This window comes from Sciurus vulgaris (assembly GCF_902686455.1).
Source record: "Sciurus vulgaris genome assembly, chromosome: 18".
NCBI classification, from domain to species: Eukaryota; Metazoa; Chordata; class Mammalia; order Rodentia; family Sciuridae; genus Sciurus; species Sciurus vulgaris.
The window spans coordinates 34,936,384-34,957,119 of record NC_136479.1 but is presented as its reverse complement, the minus strand read 5'-3'; the positions used below and the strand labels follow the sequence as shown (position 1 = coordinate 34,957,119).

At 53.7% G+C, this 20,736-nt stretch overlaps 1 protein-coding gene across 1 annotated transcript in view; it reads right to left on the bottom strand.

The window, feature by feature from the left end:
- Positions 1–20,736, bottom strand: part of HIP1 (huntingtin interacting protein 1) — a 177,858-nt gene that overhangs the window by 29,382 nt on the left and 127,740 nt on the right. Inside the window, exons 2-7 of the mRNA XM_079121600.1 lie at positions 18,845–18,908; positions 15,213–15,355; positions 14,999–15,055; positions 9,965–10,045; positions 5,135–5,211; positions 4,545–4,606 (exon numbers count right to left, since the gene is read on the bottom strand). Coding sequence (XP_078977726.1) covers positions 4,545–4,606; positions 5,135–5,211; positions 9,965–10,045; positions 14,999–15,055; positions 15,213–15,355; positions 18,845–18,908 — 484 coding nt within the window. The remainder of the gene's footprint in view (positions 1–4,544; positions 4,607–5,134; positions 5,212–9,964; positions 10,046–14,998; positions 15,056–15,212; positions 15,356–18,844; positions 18,909–20,736) is intronic.

Sequence of the window (20,736 nt, the reverse complement as noted above, 5' to 3'; positions counted from 1 at the left end):
GCCTGGCTTTGGAAGCACCACACCTGGTTGCTGGTAGCAGCCAGCAAGCAGATCCAGAGGTGAAGAAGAGGATCTTTGGCTGTGGCTTCCCAGTGGCTCCCCGCAGGGGTTCTTGGAACCTTTCAAAGGCAGATGTGCCGGAGCCCTGAGGCCATGGGAGGGTGCAGGAGCACCAACCAAGGACCTGGGTCCACGGGGGCCAAAGGCGCATCCAGGTCTGTGGGCAAGGGCTGGAGAGGAAGTGGGAAGTGGCTCCATCAGCTCCTTTTTTTTTTTTTTTTTCCCCCTTTTTTCTGCAGCACTGGGGATCGAACCCAGGGCCTTGTGCTTGCAAGGCAAGCACTCTACCAACTGAGCTATCTCCCCAGCCCTCCGCCAGCTCCTTATTCCAGGGATTCCCTCCACACTTATCCCCTGCCCAATTTCCTGACCCAGGAACTGGATACCTGGCTGCAGACCCTCATCTCCGCCCCCAGCCAGATGGGTCCCCCTTCCTGCCCAGGCTGCCCATGTCCCTGGAGACACTGCCCGTGGCAGAACAGGACACAGCTCCCTGTGGCTCCAGTGCATGGAATGGCCGGAGCTGTGCGTGCTCTTCCTCCTCTGGCTGCATGGCTCCCAGGTAACTGGGTTAGTTTGGCAGCTGAAAAAAAAAGCCCCAAACTGCTCTGATTGAAAGGCGGCTTTTCTTCTTGACACAAATTAAAAGCAGCTGTCGCCGCAAGGTGTCCATCCTCAGGTGCCACTCTGGTCCCTCTCCAGGGCTGCGTGCGGCCTTCTTGACGCCGTCCGGACACGGCCCTGTAGCCCGCACCATCTACGGCAGTGCGAGTGTGGCCAAGGCACTTGCCTCTGCGCCTCCAGGTGCTTCTGTGAGGCTCACGCCTCACAAGGGGCTCGTGAACCCTTGAGAGTCTCCTGCAAAGTGCGCGGCGGCTCTTGGCTCTGACGTTGAAAAACTCCTAATGTCTGGCTCAAGTCCCCATGTCCCCGTTCTGTGTCCATTGGTCTGGGGTAGGGTTGGGGTCATGGTGGTTTTCAAAAGCCCCCTGGGTGACTTTAACACGCGACCAGGGTGGAAACAATCTGCTAGCCTGGTGGCTGTCGGACGTTTGTGTGCGTCAGAGTGCCCCGGGGCAGCGCCACCCGACAGACTTCCCTGATGATTGAAATGCTCTGGACGTGACGTCCAACATGTCAGTCACACGTGGCTACTTGAAACGTGCCCGAAATATGGCTTGTGCAACGGAGGGGTGGACTCTGAAGTGTTATTTAATTGCAACCAATTTAAATACAGACGCTCCTCAGTCGGGGTTGGGGTAACGTCCTGCTAAGCTGAGAACATACTGAGCTGGGAATGGGCTTGCTGCAGCTGACCTAGTCAACGTTCGGCTCAGCCCAGCCCCTTAGTGCTCAGGACACCACGTCAACCCTCAGCTGGGCAAAATCACCCAACAGAGCCTGTTGGATGTGGAACTGCTGGACATCTCATGTCATTTATTGAATGCTATGTTGAACGTGCAGGATGGAAAGGTTCTAGGATTGCTTTCACACCACTGTGAAGTGAACAATCCCCAGTCTCACCATGGAAACTTGGGGACCGTCTCTGCTCGTGTGTGGCTCCCCTTTTGGATTGTGCAGGCCTGGGTGGGAGGGAGACCTGTTAAAACACAGGCTCCGGGCTCCACCTGCATAGACGCTGGCCAAGCAGGTCTGTGGCAGGGCCTGGGAATCTCATTTTGACACATTCTCAGGTGATGCTGATGCTGCTGGTCTGGGGACCACACTTTGAAATGACAAGTCTCAAAATAAATGTTAACTGCAACTTGCCCCTACTTCCCACAGCGTGGAAAGCTAGTGGCTCCCTCCTGTGGTACCAGTCAGGACACGCCAGGGTCACAGACTGGGACTCAGACACTTAGAGGCTCATCCTGACACCTTCTCCTGATTTCTGCAGCACTCAGGTGTAGGCACCTGGGTTGGGGTGGAGTGGGGGCATAAGCAACAGAGGGATCTCGATTCCAAACCAATGCTCTCTCAAGGACACAAAAGCACAGGACATCTGAACATGAGAGGTTCGGGAAAGACGTGGGGCTAAGATGTGGGAGGCATGACCCTAAGACTTCGTTTAACACATTTACCCCAAAGTCCCCACAGTCTTGAGCTGGAAGTTGACGTCACACAAAATCTGTTCTGTGACTTCTTCACTGCTGCTTATTCTTTTTCTGTTGAGTGCTTGCTGTATACCAGGCCGAGAGGAATTCCAAGATGAGTCGGACGCCATTCCAGGTTTTGAGGAGCAGCTCAGCATCTTGAAGGAACAGTGAAGGTCGCGAGTAATGGTGGAAACTGGGGCTCGTGAGGTGGGGCACCCCACTCACTCTCCCAGACCACTCGACTCTTCTAGACACGATCTCCTCCTCTGCTTACTCCGAGCGCACGTGTCTATCAGGAAGTGCCAAGACTGAACCACATGACCTGCTTTCCCCTGACCACCGCAGCAGTGGCAGGCAGCCAGACTGCTGGGACAGGGTTTGCATCCGCCAAGCAGCCTCTACGCTGGAGATGTCAATTCCTGAGGGTGTCCATTCCTAGAACATAACCCATACCTGCTGCTGAGGTTTGGTTTAGTGCCCCACAAAGGCCCACGTGTGAAAGGCGTGGTCTCCAGCCTCTGGTGCTGTGGAGAGGGGTAGAACCTTTAAGGGGTGTAGCCTACGGGGAGGAAGTCAGGTCATCGGAGGCATGCCCTTGAGGGGAATATTGAGACCCCAGACTCTTCCTCTTCTGCTTCCTGGCCACCATGAGGCGAATGGGCCACCTCTGACATATGATGGATTCCTCCTCTTCTCCCACCACGATGTACTGTGTTGCCACAGGCCCAAACCATAGGGCCTAGTGACCATGGTCTGAAATAGTAAGCCAAATATAGTTTTCCTCCTTATAAGTTGTTAATTTCAGGTATTTTGTGACAGTGGAGAAAAGCTGACTAACAAACCTACACTCAAATCTTGCATGTTCTAAGCCCAGGGCAGTGGCCTGTAATCCCAGTGACTTGGGAGGCTGAGGCAGGAGGATTGCAAGTTCAAGGCCAGCCTCCAAAGCAACTTAGTGCGACCCTGTCACAAAATATAAAGAGGACTGGGGATGTGGCTCACTGGTTAAACACCTCTGGGTTTAATCCCTAGTACCAATAAATAAATACATACATACATACATACATACATACATATATACATAAAAGAAATAAATCTTGCACATTCTAGAGCCAAACATAAATGAGTTCTGAATTGCCTGTCTGGGCTCTTCCCTCCTATGCTAAATAATTAAGTCAGCCACAGAAATTAATACTTACACATGGACTGTCACACAAACAATGAGGGAGATTAAGGAGTATATAAAAAATACTCCTAGGGCTGGGTTGTGGCTCAGTGGCTCGCCTAGTACACGGGAAGAACTGGGTTCGATCCTCAGCACCACATTTAAAATATAAATAAATAAAATAAAATAAAGCTTAAAAAAACACTACTGGGCCCCCCTACACCACTCCCCTCACTGACTGGAAACGGCTCAGGCAGGGATCTACTCCACAGATTTTTGTTTCCGGGCCTCTGCCCACTTCATGGAAGGCCCTGCTGCTGCGGGTCTCTGGTTCCTTCGTCTCCCTGCAAACCGGTTCCCGGGGTCCTAGGGCTGCTCTGACCACATCCTGGCTGGGCCGACTGGTCAAAGCATGACCCGTGCCCTGCCCTGTCGCAGGCTTAGACCGGCGCTGAGTCAGAACAGGACACTAGGAGGCATGTGTTGCACAGGTCAACTCGCTGAAGGGAGTTGGAATCCAGGCGAGCCGCCCTGCGTGTCCCTTCGCTGAGAAGGCCAAGCCTGAGTGAGAACACCCGTCCTCTTTCCATCAGCACTTGTGAGAAACACCTCGAATCTCACACCTCGTCCTTCCATCGCTCAGGGAAGGAGCCCAGCTGGGAGGGGAGGGGAAGAGAGACCCCGGAGGAGGGAGGTGCCAGCCGCTGAGGGTCTGGAGGCCCCAGAGCGCTTGGCAGGGTGGCCAGCTGCGCCTGGTAGCACAGTAGGACGTCGTGAGCTGCCTCCGTGGACTTGGGTGACAACCCAGCTTGACCAGCTTTACCCCATGGCTGCAGTTAAACAGCAGACACGAGGCCTTCCTCCTGGAAGAAATCAGACTTGAGTGAAGGCCCAGCCCTGATGCAGACGGGGCCAAAGGACTGGCTGGGGCTGTGGCCACAGCCCACTGGCTGTCAGAGAGGTAAGACTTGTCCTGGTGGCCTGGACTTAGGAGGGAGGCCAGCGTACGAGTTTTCTGCTCTGATGTGAATTCGCTGGCTTCAGGACAGGTGCTTCGGCCCCTCCCTGAATCGAGAGCGCAGAGACAGGTGTGAGCAGCTGCACCCTCCTGCCCGGCGTGCTGCGCAGCAGAAGGGAGACAGCTGGCACGGGCCGAGGGGGGAACCAGGCGGGGGACACGGTAACTCTGGGGGCCCAGGTGAGGCGGAAGGGAAGAGACTCACCGGTTTGGAAGAGGTTCAGTTCACACTCCAGGTAGTCAAACATCTCCACTGTTAGCTGGAAACTGACCCAACAAGAGAGGAACTCGGAGTCCCAGGCGTGGTGTGTGTGGCTCGAGCCCGGGCCTCTCACAGGCTGGGCCCCGGCTTACCCGCTGGGCTCCACCCGACCCCAGGCCAGTCTCTGACCTGCCCACCCCCCCACACCCCTGCTCCAAGCCCGGACACACATGTGAGCACTAACGCACACGCACACACCCGGCTGCCATCTCGGCTCTCACCAGAGTGGGCATTCAGGCCATCTGAAGACCAGGAAGGACAAAGAGCCCCCAGTGTCGCGGGGAAGGGGAAGGGCAGGTGCCAGGGTCGGGCGGGAGCCGAGGGTGAGGCAGAGGGAAGCCGGGGAGTGGGTGCCAGGCAGTGGCTCTGGATGGCACAGTGGGAGGAAGTGGTTGTCAGGCTGTCACCCAGGGGCGTCAGTCCCCACCCCAGCCTCTGCCCCTAGCATCAGGCCCTCTGTGACACTAACGGGAAGTGACAAATGACAATCGCTGTTGTTCCCCTGGGCCCAGGGCATGAGGACTGCTTCTTACAAGTTGTTGACGTCACTTTCTCCAGCCTCATCCAGCTGTCGGTCGCTCATCTGAAGGTTGCATGGGAACCTGGGATTCTGGAAGGGAGGAAGAGGACGGAGGTCAGAAGGCCACCGAGCCAACAAGCCATCCGTGTCCAGCGGAACACAGCATGCCCACAGGTGCCTGGGCTCCTGGGACGCACATGGACGCCTCAATGGACTCAGCAAACACCCAGCATCCATGCCAGAGAGGACGGCTCCACTCCACCCTCTGAGTGAGGAGAGGGCTCCCCTTGCACTCTGAGTTCTGGAACATTCTACACACGCTCTCCTGTGAAACCCTGCGTGTGACAGCGCTTGCCTGTCAATCATCCACCAGTCGTTGGGCAGGCTATTAATTCATCCCTGTCCATTCTGACTCCGATCCAGCCTTCCTGCTGTCCTTCGCATGGAGTTGCTGCTCTAAGCTCAGGCACGGTAAAGTCATCCTCTCCTTAGCTTTTGAAAAACATCATTAGAAAAATAAACTCCATGGCAGGAAAATATTATGTAATGCAGCCCAAAGCTGAGAGAAATCTTTCGCGAGCTACGTCATTCTCTTCATCCATGGGGTCTGTCCAGAGTGGATGGACCTGGAGAGCCAGGAGAGCCACAGAGAGATGGGGCCACTCCACCAGGGGCTTCCAAATTCCAGAGCGAAGACCCCAGGCTGAGAAGATGGGACCCCAGAGCTAAAGGAGGTGGGGTGGGGAGCCTGTCCTTCTGCTTCATCTCACCCCAGAGTCTTCAGCAACGGTGCAGATCATGTGGTCCAGCACCATCTAGAACTTGCTAGAAATGCCCACCCAGGCCCCCCCGGCTCTACTAAATCTGAGTCTGAGGAGAGGTCCAGCGCGGTGTTTCCTTAGCCTCAGGTGACTGGCCAAGCAGGAGCAAAGCCTGCACGTGACAGAGGCGGGGAGCCTCTGCATGGCAGCATGGTGGGGACAGCCTGGGCAGAGGGGCAAGGGCCTATGCCCCCTGCCACACCCTGCAAGGCCTTGATGGACCTTCCTTCATCTTTCCAACAGCCTGAGGGGCAGAAATAGTGACTTCCGTTTTAGGACCGAGGAAACCAGGATTGGCTGTGAGTCACGTGGGCCGGAGCAGAAGCCCAGACGTGGCACACTCCAGGTCAGCCCTGGGTGCAGAGGGACACTGGGCAGGGGCTGGAGGTGCAGGCCGGGAGTGGGAGTCAGAGTGGTGCAAGGTCTTGTCTTGGAGGGGCTGAACCGACCCCAGACTCGCTGCCCTGGGGGAGCTCGGCATTGGCATTCCCGTAGGTACGGGTGCTCGCAGGCAGGGGGACTTCTTCACAACTGACCTGGCCTGTTCCAGCCACGAGATACCTGTCTGTGCCTGCTGCAGCTCATCACTGGTTCCTGCCACCTCCTGGTCACTACCCAGGACTCACCCTTTTCCCTGGCATCCAGGCCAGAGCCTTCCTGTGTGCTAAGACCCACACGCTGCCATATAACCCCAGGCCACCTCAATTCCGGTACTTGTGCCTCTGCCCACCTGCTCAGGACCTGCCATCGCCTAGAGCTGCCTCTCTACCGACTCCGCCATCGCAGACCCTCACCCTGGCTCTATATCCGGGTCCTGGCCCTGCTGTCCTCTCCTGCCCTCGCATCCACCTGCTCCTCCTGCTCTGTCTCAGGGACGCCCCACGCCTACATGCTTGCTCTCCTCCTAGCCTCTCTGGCCCCCTGGACACCAGACTGGAGCCCTGGTCCCTCCTCCCGTGCTCTTGTTGTCCAGCTGCTGTCTTCCACCACATTGCTACTGAATCTGCTGGGCTTAGACCCTTGTCACGTGCTGTATACTAGGACCAGCTGAAGCAAACGTGCCTGGACATCTGGAGTCACTGTGCATTCACGCTCTGGGTCCTTAGCACCCATCTGAGTCAGCTCGAGCTGCAGACAGGACAGCTGAGGAAACAGACACTGAGTCCTCACAGTGCTGGACGCCGGGAAGCCCAAGAGCAAGGCGCAGACAGGTCTGGCTCCTGGTGAGGGCCCTCCTGGTTCTGTCCCCACGTGGCAGGGAGAAGTAAGCTCGCTCCTCTCTCACCCCAACGTGAGGGCTCCGCCCCCATGAACCGTCACTTCCAAAGGCCCCTAATGCCACCTTCCTGGGGCCTGGGGCTTCCAGGTGTCCATCTGGGGGCCACGAACGTTCAGTCCATAACCGCCCCTTCGTGGTCCTTGCTTTTGCCCTACCTGTTCACCTTCCGTCAACAGCTGTTCCCCTCTCAGACCTGGAATTCCGCCCATGCGGCCCTCAGAGGTGACCTTCCTTCTCAGACTGCTCGGCAATGCCTCAGGTCCTGCTGCCCACTCTCCTCCCAGTTTCGGATGTCCCTGTGGCCCTTCCTTTCCTCTGGCCTCAGAGGAGGAAGAAGAGTCCCTCCTTACTCAGGCCCGCCCCTCCTGGGGGGTCAGACCCCACCTAGGCTCTGCTTCATTCTGTCTCATTCAGCAAAGTCGACTGAGGACCATTCTGGGATAGAAGCTCAGCAGAATCCAGGAGGCAGACACCTGTCCTCTGTGCTTCAAGAGCCCCAGTCCAGAGCCCCCAGTTCTGCTCCTCTTCTTCCTCTTCCTCTTCCTCCTCCTTCTCTTCTTCTTTCCTTTTTGCACCAGGGATTGAACCCAGAGGAACTTAACCAAGGAGCCACACCCCCAGTCCTTTTCTGTATTTTATTTAGAGACAGGGTCTCACTGAGTTGCTTAGGGCCTCACTAAGTTGCTGAGGCTGGTTTTGAACTCCCGATACTCCTGCCTCAGCCTCCTCACCACCACGCCCGGCCCAGTTCTGCTCTTCCTGAATTGGAATCCCTGCCCTCCTGTACCCTTGCCTCTCTTCCTGTGACCTGGCTCCTTCGCACGGCCCCCACCTCCTGCTGATCTTCAGGCAGTCTCCCCCGCTCTGTCAGTTCCAGGGGCCACCACCCTAATTCTGGCCCTCATCGTCAGTCACACGGACAGCTAGGTCTTTCAAGTCCACCTTGCACAACGTCCCAGGAAGGACACCCTAAAGTGTGGACCTCGCTCTTTACACCCGGGTCTCCCCTGGATGCAGAGCAGTACAAGGGGTGCCCAGGTGGGTGCCGAGGCCTCAGGGACTGGCGTGGTTTCCTGCAGCTGCTTGGTCCCTAGTCCTCTGCTGCCTTGCCCACATTCCATCCTAATGCAGCTTCACAGGAACGCCAAGTTGTTCCAAGCCTGGTGTCCCTGGGTCTCCACGGCTCCCTCTGCCTGGAGTACTCAGTGGCTCTCCTACCACAGTCACCTCCTCTCTAGCCAGCCTGTGGCAGAATGGGGTCTCGGGAGGCGTTACATTGCAGGAGGGCGGGAAGCAGGCCAGTCCCGGCAGCCGGGCTGCAGCCTCACGGTCCCGGCCCTCGCCAGCACTGACTGCTGGGAACACACTGGGGACCTCCGGCCAGAAGTGCCCAGCCAGGTCCTCCCAGGATTCCTGACCAACAGAGAACACGAGAGCCAAGAAGAAGTGGAGTCTGGCCACACCGCCGGAGTGACGTGTGCTGTGGCAGAGAACCAAGCTTCCTGCTCAGCTTACTGTCTGCAGCCACTGTCGCCGTCCCCAGGCTGAGACAGGCACGCCCCCCACGCTCAGGTGCCACCTCCTGCTGCCCTCCACACTAGTCCACTGCTCTCCACCTTCTCCACCCTGGTCGTCTGCCCCAGTGAACTGGGAGACTCGCAGAAGTGGGGACACAGTGTGGCCCTTGTCTCTTCAGACCCGAACTGTTCTGGCCCATGGCAGCCCCTGGGCACTGCGGAGGTGTCTGATGGGCCTGGCTTCGCATTCCCACTCAGAGTCCATCTCCTGGGACGTGGTCACCCCCACTGGCACGCTGCTGTGAGGACTGGATGTCACACATGCACATTTAAGATAATGGCACGGGATACGTGGGTTGAAGCAGCCCTTGGAGTGGTCGAGAAGACAGAGGCGGAGACCCTGAGAGGAGGCCTCCACATCCCCGCTCAGTCCTGAGCTCCAGCTGCTTTCTCTCCCACCTGGCGGCCACTCTGCTCCCACCACCTACGTGCCCCTGACCCTGCCTCCAAGGTCCCTGGGGCTTCCACAGGCTTGGCGAGGCCGGCACCACCTGGCTCTCGTGAGCCGGGAGCCTCCCTGCCGAAGCCTGTGAAGGCCCAAGGGAGGCCGTCTTTACTTCCCCATGTGCCCTCTGGCTCTAGGCAGGCAGATCTGTACACGTGAGAAATGCTTATGACCGAAGTCCAAGCCCGGTTGAAAGAAGGTTCTGCGTGGAAACTTCAGTGGGAAGATGGTGGGGTCTTTTATAATTTTAATGGTACTGGAAATTGAATCCAGGGGTGCTTAACCACTAAGCCACATCCCCAGCCCCTTTTTGTATCTTATTAAGATAGGGGCTCACTGAGTTGCTTAGGGCCTTGCCAAGTTGCTGAGGCTGGCTTTGACCTTGCCATCCTCCTGCCTCAGCCTCTGAGCCACTGGGTTTACAGGTGTGTGCTACTGCACTCGGCTCTTTATTTGTATTGACGGTAAAATCGGTGCCTCTCTAACATCTGAAAAGCAACCAGGTGGATATGCTTCCATTTTTGCAAAACAGGGAACAAACCTCCATCCCATGTCACGTGCAGGAGCCTGATGGTGGTGGCCCCATCGACCGCCTTCCTATCACTCAACGTGGATGCAGGACGCACGCTCCCTGAGCAGCCCAGAACATTCCCCAGGCCTGACAGTTCGACGGGAGGGGCTGGGGGCGAGGGGAGGAGCTGCCAGGGGCAGCAGGACTCACCTTGGTGTGGTACTCCATCTTCGTTCTCAGCAGTTTGAGGTAGATGCTGCAGAGCTGTCCGTACCCCTCGCTCAGGTGACCCTTCCAGGAAGAGGCAAGAAAGCAGAGGTCAACACAGAGGACATGGGGGTAGAGACCTGCAGCCAGGGCTTCCCATGTAAAGAATTTCTTTTTCTGACTATGAAAATAACAGATACTGGTGGCAAAAAATTGTGGAAAATATATCATTTTTGTTTTCAATCTGGGGATTGAACCCAGAGAGGCTCTACCACTGAGCCACATCCCTAGTCCCTATCATTTTTTGGTGTTCAGAAAGGATCTCACTAAATTGCTTAGGACCTTGCTAAACTACTAAGGCTGGCCTCCAACTTGCAATCCTCTGGCCTCAGCCTCCCAAGTCACTAGGATTTCAGGTGTGTGCCACTGCACCAGGCCTTGATTTATTTTTTCACATAATATATTGCAATTTCACCTCATTTTTTTCTGTATGGTCATTTTTAGTGATTGCCTCATACATTATGAGTATGTACTATCACGTATTTTTACAGCATGATTTCATTTTATTTATTTATTTTTGATACAGGGTGGCTCTATGTCACCCAGGCTAGTCTCGCATAATCCTCCTGTCTCAGCCTTCCCAGTGGCTGGGACTATAGGTGTGCACCACTGTGCCCGGCTTGCCTTGTGATACACAAATACAAGGACTTCCTTTGGGCAAATTCTGGACAAGGATTTTCATTTAAGGATTTTAATTCTCCACTGAGCAGTCCTATAGCAGTCTAGCTCTAGGCTATCGGAGCACAGTAAAGTCGCTCCGGGAAGAAGCTAAATTAGCAGAGTGACGTCGGTAACAGCCAGTTATCAGCAAGAGAGGAGAGGAATGGGGCACCAGGGACCTAAACTGAATAGCTGTGGTTCTGCATGAGTTCTGACTCCAGCATCTTCTTTCACGTGTGCCCAGGTCCTCTGGGGTAGAATAAAGGACCATCCCTGAAACACACCAGAGAGGGCCCAGGACATTCCCTGAAGGAAGGGAGGGCCCAGAGGAGGTGACAACGGTCACTTAAGTGACATAAGCTCCTGGGAACACTTCACATTCTACTAATTTTTATGGCAGACTTATTCATTCTAGAAAGATGGGAAATTGCTGCAAGGAAGAGAAAGGAGCAAAGGTATTCTTGCTGTCAGAGCTGATTCAACACGAAAATGCACAAGAACCAGAAAGTAAAGCCGGTTCCAACTCCCTGAAGCTCTTGGTTCAGGGGATCCTGCCTGGGGTAACCAGGCAGGCCAAGCACCTGGGGTGACCTTTCCCTGAGAACTACTGAGAATAAGGAGCCCTGAGACAGGGGTGGAGTAAACCTGGGCACTGAGGTGACTGGAATGTCGGCTGAGCAGGGAGGTGACCCTGGGCCTTGCTTTCCTGGGCCTCACGGGCCAGGCAGTGGGCAGGAGGCCATGCTCCCAGCTGCCCAGGGAGAGGAGCCTGGTAAAAGGGTAAACAGCCTGGGTGAGGGCGGGCGGCTGGACAGACAGATAGACACAGACACAGACACAGACACACACACACACAGCACTCGGCACTGAGGAAGTCCTCTCTGCAGATCATAATGAAAACCCTGGTCTCCAAGCCTTGGTATGATCAGAGAGAATCCACCACTGGGGATTGGACCCATGAGCCAGTCCTCAAGGGGATCTTCCCAGAATCCACAAAACCTTCTGCCGAGAACTTAATTTACGGTAATCTCAATGGAAGCAAATAGCCAGTTCTCTCTAGAGAAACCTGCCTTTGTTATTGACTTCAAAGAATTTCCACAAATAAAAGTGCGAGGAAACTGAGTACCTCGCAGTAGAAAATAAAGCAGCACAAAAAGAAAATACGAACTGTGAGCAAAATCCACCAAAAATGGCATTCAGCAGGAACAGATCTCCAAGGACTTCAGAAAATGGAATCACAAAAAGTGATACACGAAATGATTATGCCTAATACATCTAAGAAGTAAGAGAGTCCATGCTGGGCAAAAGAAACTGTGAAGGATACCAAACAGCATTTTTCTTTTTTTTTTCAGTACTGGAGATAGAACTCAGGGATGCTTCACCACTGAGCCACATCCCCAGCCCTTTGCATTTTTTATTCTGAGACAGGGTCTCACTAAGTTGCTGAGGCTGGCCTCAAACTTGGAATCCTCCTGCCTCAGCCTCCCAAGCAGCTGGGATTACAGGTGTCTGACACCATACCTTGCCCAAGCAGATTTTTTTAAAAAAAGTATTTCAAGAAATGAAAACCATACTAAAACTGAAAACCTTATGGAGAGGTTTAACAGATTAGCCCCAGCTGAAGAGGGAACAGTGAACTGAAATCTAACTGATGAAATTATCCAGAATGCAACAGAGGCAAATAGGTAGGAAAATTCAAAACAGCGGCTGCTCAGAGACACGGTGAGAGAGACTGACAGGGTCTAACCAAGGTGCAGGATGAGACAGAAAAGGGCAAGGGCAGTGTTTACGGCAGTGAGAACATCTCATGACTGATCAAAGATGCTGACCTGAAGATTAAAGAGGTTTAAAGAATCCAAAATAAATTTACCCCTAGACATGTTCTAAAATCTTAAAAAAAACGGCCAGAGAAAAATCACAGATTAGCTGCAAAGGAGCAACAGTGAGTTTCACAGTTGACTTCAAGAAAATGATGGCAGCCCAGGGTCAGTGGAAGGGTTGCTTGAACAGCAGACTTCCTGTGCTGAGGGAAAATAACTGTCTCCCTAGAATCCTAAACCCAAAGAAGGTATCTTCCACAAATGCGGCTGAGTCAGGACATTCTCAAAAAGCAAAAATGTTTGCCACCAGCAGACTCTTCAGTATAGAAAGCTCTGAGAGAAGCCGGGCATGGTGACCCACTCCTGTAATCCCAGCAGCTCGGGAGGCTGAGGAAGGAGGATGGTGAGTGCAAAGCCAGCCTCAGCAAAAGCGAGGTGCTAAGCAACTCAGTGAGACCCTGTCTCTAAATAAAAAATACAAAAGAGAGCTGGGGTTGTGGCTCAGTGGTTGAGTGACCCTGAGTTTAATCCCCGGTTACCCAACCCCCCCCCCCCAAAAAAAAAGAAATTTCTGAGAGAAATAACTTGGGCAGAAAGTGATCCCAGATGAAAGATCTGAGACGAGTACAAAATAAAACAATTAAAACAATATTGTATAGTGCCTAAAAAGAAAAACAACCCAAACGAAAACACATGACAATAACACACAAGTTGAAGGAGTGGATGTTATTAAAATATTCTAAGGCCTCTGCGTTCCATAGAAAACAGATGTAGATATGAAACGCAGACCTCGATAAACTAAGCAAACATTTTGTAATTATTAAAGAACATACTGAAATATTTAAAAAGAAAATTTTAACCTCTCAGCTAGTGATGAGAGAACCCCAATCGATCCAAAAGAAAGCAATGAATGCAAAATAGAACAGGAACAGATGGGACAAAAGGAAGCACAAAGTAAGTTGGGAGCCAAAGTAGCTGGAAGCTAAGCCACACCTAACTCAGAGGTGTGCTAAGCATGCATGCGGCCCAGAGTTCAATCCACAGCATAAACCTCCACCCCACAAAGTCCCCAAACATCAACAACAACCAAAAAGTTGGAAAATATAAATCTAATCATCTCTTATATTATAATAAACATAAACGTACCAAATATCTAGTTAAAAAACAAAGACTGCCAACTTGAATAAAAAACAAACAAAAATCAGTATCTTTTGTGGCTACTCTGGGCAACACAGGGAGAACCTATTATCAAAAAAATAAAATAAAATTAAATTCAACTGAATGCTATCCACAAGGGACACTCTAAAAACATGAAAATATTGGAAAGTTGAAAGAAAAGGGTGGAGAAATATATACCAGGCAAATTCTAACAAAAAAGATATGAACCTAAGCTTTCATGCCATAGGAAAAGCCTCCCAGCACGCACTTGGGAGATTTGGATGGTCACTCAGCTTTGTTCAGATAACTTGCCTTGTGAATTTTGGATAAGAGGCTTCCCTCTCTGAGCCTGTATTCCCTCACTTATGATAGGTAAACTGGACCATATAATCACTAATATCTTGTGAATGCAGACAGATACAGTTAAGATTGAGCAAAAATTTAAAATAGTAGTTCTCAACTGGTGGGTGTATAAGCATCTATCAGAATCAACCAGGGAGATTTTTCAAAATGTTGACTCCTTTACACATACATCCCTTGAATGTCAGAATCCAGAAGGATCTGGGTATGTACAGAAACACATTTTTTTTTTGGTACCAGGGATTGAACCCAAGGGCACTTAACCACTAAGCCACATCCCCAGCCCTATTTTGTATTTTATTTAGAGACAGGGTCTCACTGAGTTGCTTAGGGCCTTGCTAATTTGCTGAGGCTGACTTTGAACTCAGGATCCTCCTGTCTCAGCCTCCCAAGCCTCTGGGATTACAGGTGTGCACCACTGCACCTGGCTAGAAATGCTCTTTCAATTGATTCTGAGATTGCCTCCACCTCCCCACTCGTGCTAAGGCATTGAGAATCCTCAGGAAAGAAAAGGCACTGGCATTAAGAATTAAAAATGCTGGGACTGGGGAGATAGCTCAGTTGGTAGAGTGCTCGCCTCGCAAGCACAAGGCCCTGGGTTCAATCCCAAGCACCGCAAAAAAAAAAAAAAAAAAAAAAAAAAAAATTAAAAATGCTAATCCCCAACAGAAGGGAAGAAGCAGGAATTGTGGCAATGTCCCTGCTGAGGAATCCCAACGCCCAGACAGCTTCAGGAGATCAGCTTCCCTTAGCAAGAGAGGCTCCCAGGCCTTGGAACTCTTCTGCAGCTTCCTGAGACCCAGGCAAGGCAGTGGACACTGTGGTACTACTGGGGAACACTTGTAGCCCCTCCTTGTTCTTCAGGGAGAAATTCTAAACAAGCTGAAAGAATGAATTTGCTCCATCCCATGGTCCCCGTCCTGTGGCCTCTGGGGAAGGACACAGTGTGGCTGGCAGCCCAGTGCACATCCGAACTCACCCACATCCTGCTCATGTCACTCAGTTCATTTTTGTATCTCAGAGAGTCCTTCAGGACCTGGAGAGGGAGAGAGCAGAGGGGCAGCCAGAGGACGCTGGAGCTGGCCTGGCAGGGTGTAGAGGCCCAGAGGAGGGGCGGTGTGGCAGTGGACCACCTGTGGCCCGGCCATCACTCCACCAGGGGTCCCCCCCCCGCTGCAGCCCCAGGGACTCACATTTGGGTGTCCGTCTCGGAGGAGCTTGTGGAACACGTGGCAGAACTTCCAGCAGAGCATGGCGTTGCTAGAGAGAGGCAGCCGGCTGACCACGGACCAGAAGGTCTGCGCCCCCTTCTCGTGGTGGGTGCCCAGGATGCATGGTGAGGGGGTCATGGAAAACACAGACATGAGTCTGGCCTAGGGTGGCCGCTGGCCATCGTGGAGGGCCAAGGCATGGCCCAAGGCGGGGGGTCCTGCTCATGGCTGACATTCATTCTGGCGATAAAATGCCTTGTTCTGATAAGATCTAGTTTATGAGGCAATTTCCCCAGGGATGTGTCTGGAGAGAGGGGTTGTTTCTAATTTGCCCAGATGCCCCTTGGGCCACGAGTGGTCCTTGGCTGGCCCTCCTCTGGGTGGGCGGAGTGTGGTGGGGCCCTTTGGGGGTAACCTTGCTAATGTTTTAACAACCCAGGTGTCTCCTCGGAGTTCTGTCTTGTGCTCTGCTCAAGTGGGGTGTGCTCGGCACTCCATCCAGGGCCCCACCCTGTGGGGGATCCTACACCCTGACTGGCCGATTCTTAGGGGTCCTGTGCTGGGAAGTATCCCCGACGCCTCACAGGTCAGCAGTAGCTTTTGCCTGAAAATTTCACATGCCCCTAGCACCCCATCTTTCCACAGACCTTCCTGGCCTGGTTTCGGGTGCCCTTGTCCCAGACATCTCAACATTCCTGCACGTGGAGTCCTGGGTGGCTCTGGACCCAATTCCAAGGCACACACCCTTGCAGGCTGCCTGCCATGGTCTGTAGGTTCACCTGTCCTAGCCTTGAGTGGCTTTCAATTCTGCATTCCAGATCTGTCATTAGCCGGGCCTTCTTGGAGGCAGGAGAGGATTTCCACCTGTCTCCTGTAGTCACAGGACCCGGTAACTTGGGATCACCGACCTGCTGCTCAGCTCTCGACTCTGGATGTGGCCTCCCCTTATCCAGGCTCGGGAGAAAAAACACAGTGCCACTCAGGACAGGGACTCGGCCTCAGGTCACGGGCCGAGGACTCATGCAGGACGTGGATCACTTTGCTTCCGAGCTGGGAGGGGCTGCCACTTCCCTCTCCCAGATGAAATTTTCCTCTCAAGGGGGTGGGCCTGCCTCCACTTTCAGGCCTGGAGGCCAAAACGCAGGTTTTGGTGCCGGTGTGGTCTCTGAAGTATTTTATGAAGCGAGACTTTGGGTTTCTGTTCAGAGCAGAAGGAAGCAACAGGAGAGGTGGGCAGCTCCCTTCCCTTGCATGGCTGACGGCGTTCACGATACCCGAGAGCAGTCTGCCTAGACTGAAGCCAGAACAGGCACAGAGCCAGCCGGGCACCCCGACTTTGAAAGAAGCCAGGGGAGCCTCCTGTCGTTTTTTGTTTTATAGGCATTTTTAATGTCCTGATTATGCATCAGGTACAGTAAGAAAATCTAAGATCAGCCCAGGCCTGGGAGAAAAAACAGTGCCACTCAGGACAGGGACTCGGCCTCAGGTCATGGGCCGAGGACTCATGCAGGACGTGGATCACTTTGCTTCCGAGTTGGGAGGGGCTGCCACTCATGGTGCGATGAGTAGATACCACGTGGGGGTCCAGCTAGCTCCCTGTTGAGCGTCCATGGTAAGTGACTGTCTGAAGCACTCCTGGGGTCAGGCTTCCTGAGGCTTATTCAGGTGGCATCTAGGATAGCTGATAAAAGATGCATGTTCCTCGATCTCTTCATCAGGCCCTTAAACCCCTGTTGTAGGGAACTGATGGTTTCCACTTTTATCCACCATAAAGAAACCATGAGTCAGAGATTCACAAAATGATAGCACAGGGACAGTCACCTTCTGAAAGCTTTGGCCAGCTCTTTAGTTTAACAGAAATGTGACCTGGGTCTCCAAGCGAGCCAGGGAGCTCTGGAGCGGGGCTGACTGTCTTCCAGAAATGCCCTGCCCCTCCAGGTAGCCCGCCTTGACTGTGTGGAGCGGCCCGGCCTCCCTCTGCAGAGACCCCAGGAGAGGACCCTGATCCATGAGGCCACACCCTGCATCGGGCTGACCACAGGTTCTTGCAGGCAGGGGTCAGGACCGGCCATGCCCTGAGAAAATCGACTGGGCCACTTAAAACGAGGGCTCTCCTTGATTCATTTTTAATCATGGTGAGCGAGTCAAGGTGAAGAGGAGGCCTGGCCTTCTGAAACAGAGGGGAAAACCGAACAACTCTCCAGTGTCAACTGCTGCAGTCACTTTCATCTGGATTCTAGAGGCCACTTGACTGAATGAGAAAGTACCGGACTCCACAGGTTTCGTGGTAGGTGACGTCTGGGGACGTGCCCCAGTGTTAACCAGGAAGGTGTTTTTCAGGAATCTGGAGGTGGCCTCGTCCAGCTCAAACTGGTTGAAGTCACTGACCCCTTCACTTGGGCCTACAAAAGTGTCCCATGAGTGACGTTTTGCCTGGGAGGGCCAAGGCTCCACCACAGAGCACACCACCACCGTTTTCTGAACGTGCCTCCTACCCAGAGCTGTGCAGTGAGGCTACCCACGTGCAGATCAGCCATCCCTTCACTCCTTACCCCCAGGCGCCCCTCCCTGCTTCCTCCACCCCTAAATGCCCCAGGAGCCTATCCCCAGGGGGCAGATCTGAGACCTGTTCTCCCTGCTCCTCATTCAGTCACCTGCTGAACAAACTCTGCAAAACTCATCCTTTGAGGGATCACCCTGCCACGTGGTGGGCAAAACCACCCTGGTTCAGGACCAGCTCGGGGGAAAATGAATAAGCTGGGCTCACGGCTGGACCAGCCTCCAGCACCGCCCTGACCTCAGCCAGGGATCCTGCTGAGCAGTGCTGGGCTTCCCCGGCCATGCTCCTGGAAGCCTCCCCAGGCACTGAGGCTGGCTGGCATAAGGACGGGCTACAGGCCTGGCTGGCGGGGGCAGGGCAACCCGCAGGAGCCCAGGCACACGGCTTTCCACAGCCAACTGAAGCTTGAACTTCCCAGCTCTGCCCTGGGACACAGGGCTGGGGGCTTAGCCCCACTGGGGGCCTCTCTCCTTCAGCCTTCAGGGATTAAGCACCCACCAGCTTCCAAACTGAGACCCAGGGATCCATTAGCTAGAGTCCGCCTGCACCTGTGTACAAGGCCACAGAGCGGCGATGGCCAGCTGTGTGGGGGGCCTTGGAGAGGCGCATGTGATGCCAGCTTCTTGGTCCACTCTGGAGTCCTGCTTTTGGTTGCGCGTCCCTGCGCCTGTTCACAAGGCTGGCTCTCACCCTTGTGCGGAGCCTCTGCCTCAGCGGAACTGCACCTGAGACTTTCAAGCTCAGAAAAGGGGGAATGACTGTGGTGTCCCCTGTCAGTGTGGCCCTACCCGCCAAGTGCAGAGCCTGGAGGGCTTTGAAAACAGGCGACGCTCCTCCTGAGCTGCAGGGGACCTCTCAAAGGAAAGCCGCTTTCCAGGGACATGGAGGCCCCGCAAGGCCTCAGTCCATCCAGATGGCTTGTGGTCCCCAAAGCCAACGCTCCCTGGGAGCCTGAGATGGCCCCAGGACGCTGCTCCAACCTGGCTTCTCCTGACCCCAGTCCCCACCATCTGACCCCCCTCAGGGTCAGCCTGGAGCAACAACCAAAGGATATTTCTGGCATGTTTTTCCTTCACAGCCACTTCCTGCGTATTAATGGCCTTATTGATGCTGACAGTCTGCAAAACAAGGGGGGAGGGGAAAGGCGGAGGAAGTGAGTAAGACTCCCAGAGGGGCTGGGACCCTCCCACCCACCCCATGCCCTCTGCCTGCTGACCCCCCTGCCCCAAGGCCGCTGGCTCCCCGGTGGGTGCCCAGCTGGGGCAGAGGTGGGCAGTGCTCCCAGGCCAGCTGGCCCGGCTGTCCTGAAGGAGCAGACTCTGCTGCCTGGCATTGGCTGTGCCCAGCTGCTGCGCCCGCCTGCCACTCATTCACTTGGCACAAGGATGTGGCAATTAAGGCCGGCACAAAGGCAGGCTTTTCATCCCCGGGGAAACATTATTCCTCAGGAGCAGGGGGAAGGGGCGCTGCTGCCGGGCACTGACTGTGGCCCAAACCCCTCCAGCCGCCCTCCGTCACCTCCGACCCTTCCCCGGGGACGTCCCTGCAGGCCGCGCCGGTCCCTCATCTTCCTCTCTTGGGCACTTTCTAACGCCCCAGAAATTCCCTTCTCTTTCCTTAATGTCGTCCCGAGGACATGGGAAAGGCCCCTTTCTGGTCATTTTTATAATCATGACTTTTTTCATTTTGCAAAGCGCAGATCCATCTCCACATCACTGACAGGCACATTCAGAGCAATCGTGTCACAGGCGCCGCTTGCAACTTTTTTTTAAATTTATTTTTATTGTAAACAAACAGGATACCTGTTGTTTCTGTTTGACATGGAGTAACAGCATACCATTTGCATAATCATACATTTACATAGGGTAATGGTGTTGATTCATTCTGTTATTCTTCCCTTCCCCCATCCCTCTTTTCCCTCTACACAGTCCCTCCTTCCTCCTCCATTCTTGCCCCCCTCCCACCCCCCATTAAGTGTCATCATCCGCTTATCAGCGAGATCATTCATCCTTTGGATTTTTGAGATTGGCTTATCTCACTTAGCATGATATTCGCAACTTTTCCTTTTTAAAACCGTGTTCCATCCCTTTGGTGGGTGTCATCTGCCTCTAAGCCACAGACAATGGGCTCCGGATCCCGCACGCCAAGGGGTCGGCCAGCCAGCGTCATACGTGGGATGGTCACTTAGAGGCTTTTCCACATCTCACTTTGCTCACGGGACATGGTCTCCTGGATCTCTCCCCAGGGGAACCGCACACCTGTAGATCGTTCTTAAAGGACGATGCCTTTCCACAGCCAGGGTGGCGTGAGCGACCCAGCCTGTCACCGCCCGCGGCAACAGTCACGTGGATACTGTTACCGCCTGCAGCAACAATTGCGCAGGTATTTATCGGAGGTGGACTGGAAACTGAGCTACTTCTATTATCTTTCTCTTTAGTGCACTGCTTTCTTGCTTGTTCACTTGTTCCCTAGCTTATAGAGAAAGAAAGACTGAGAGGAGAGAGAGAGAGGCTTCACATAAGAGAGAAAGAGAGACTTTGCTTAAGAGAGAGACTACCCTTTCAGAGATCTTTATCTTCTTAGTTCTGCTGCTTCTTCTTAAAGGTGCATCCTGCATCCTGCATCCTGCGTCCTTCCCTCTGCTATCTAGAGGTGTGGCTTTACTTCTCCATTCTGCAATCTGCAACCTGAGGTGCTGCTTACCCTTGGTGTTTCCTATAGGTGTGTCTTATATACCTAAGGCAGCCAATCAGCTTAGGATCAGCACAATTGAAGCACGCCCCTCGGTACCAATCAAGAAAGAACGAGGAATATCTGTTGACCACTAGCGCAGAGGAGACATTAACTAATCAGGCAAAAGTAGATCACGCCGTGTTAACATTAATTATGCGCCACCTCCTGGCTCAACGCCAGCCACCATCTTAGGGTTACCCAAACATGTCTTCT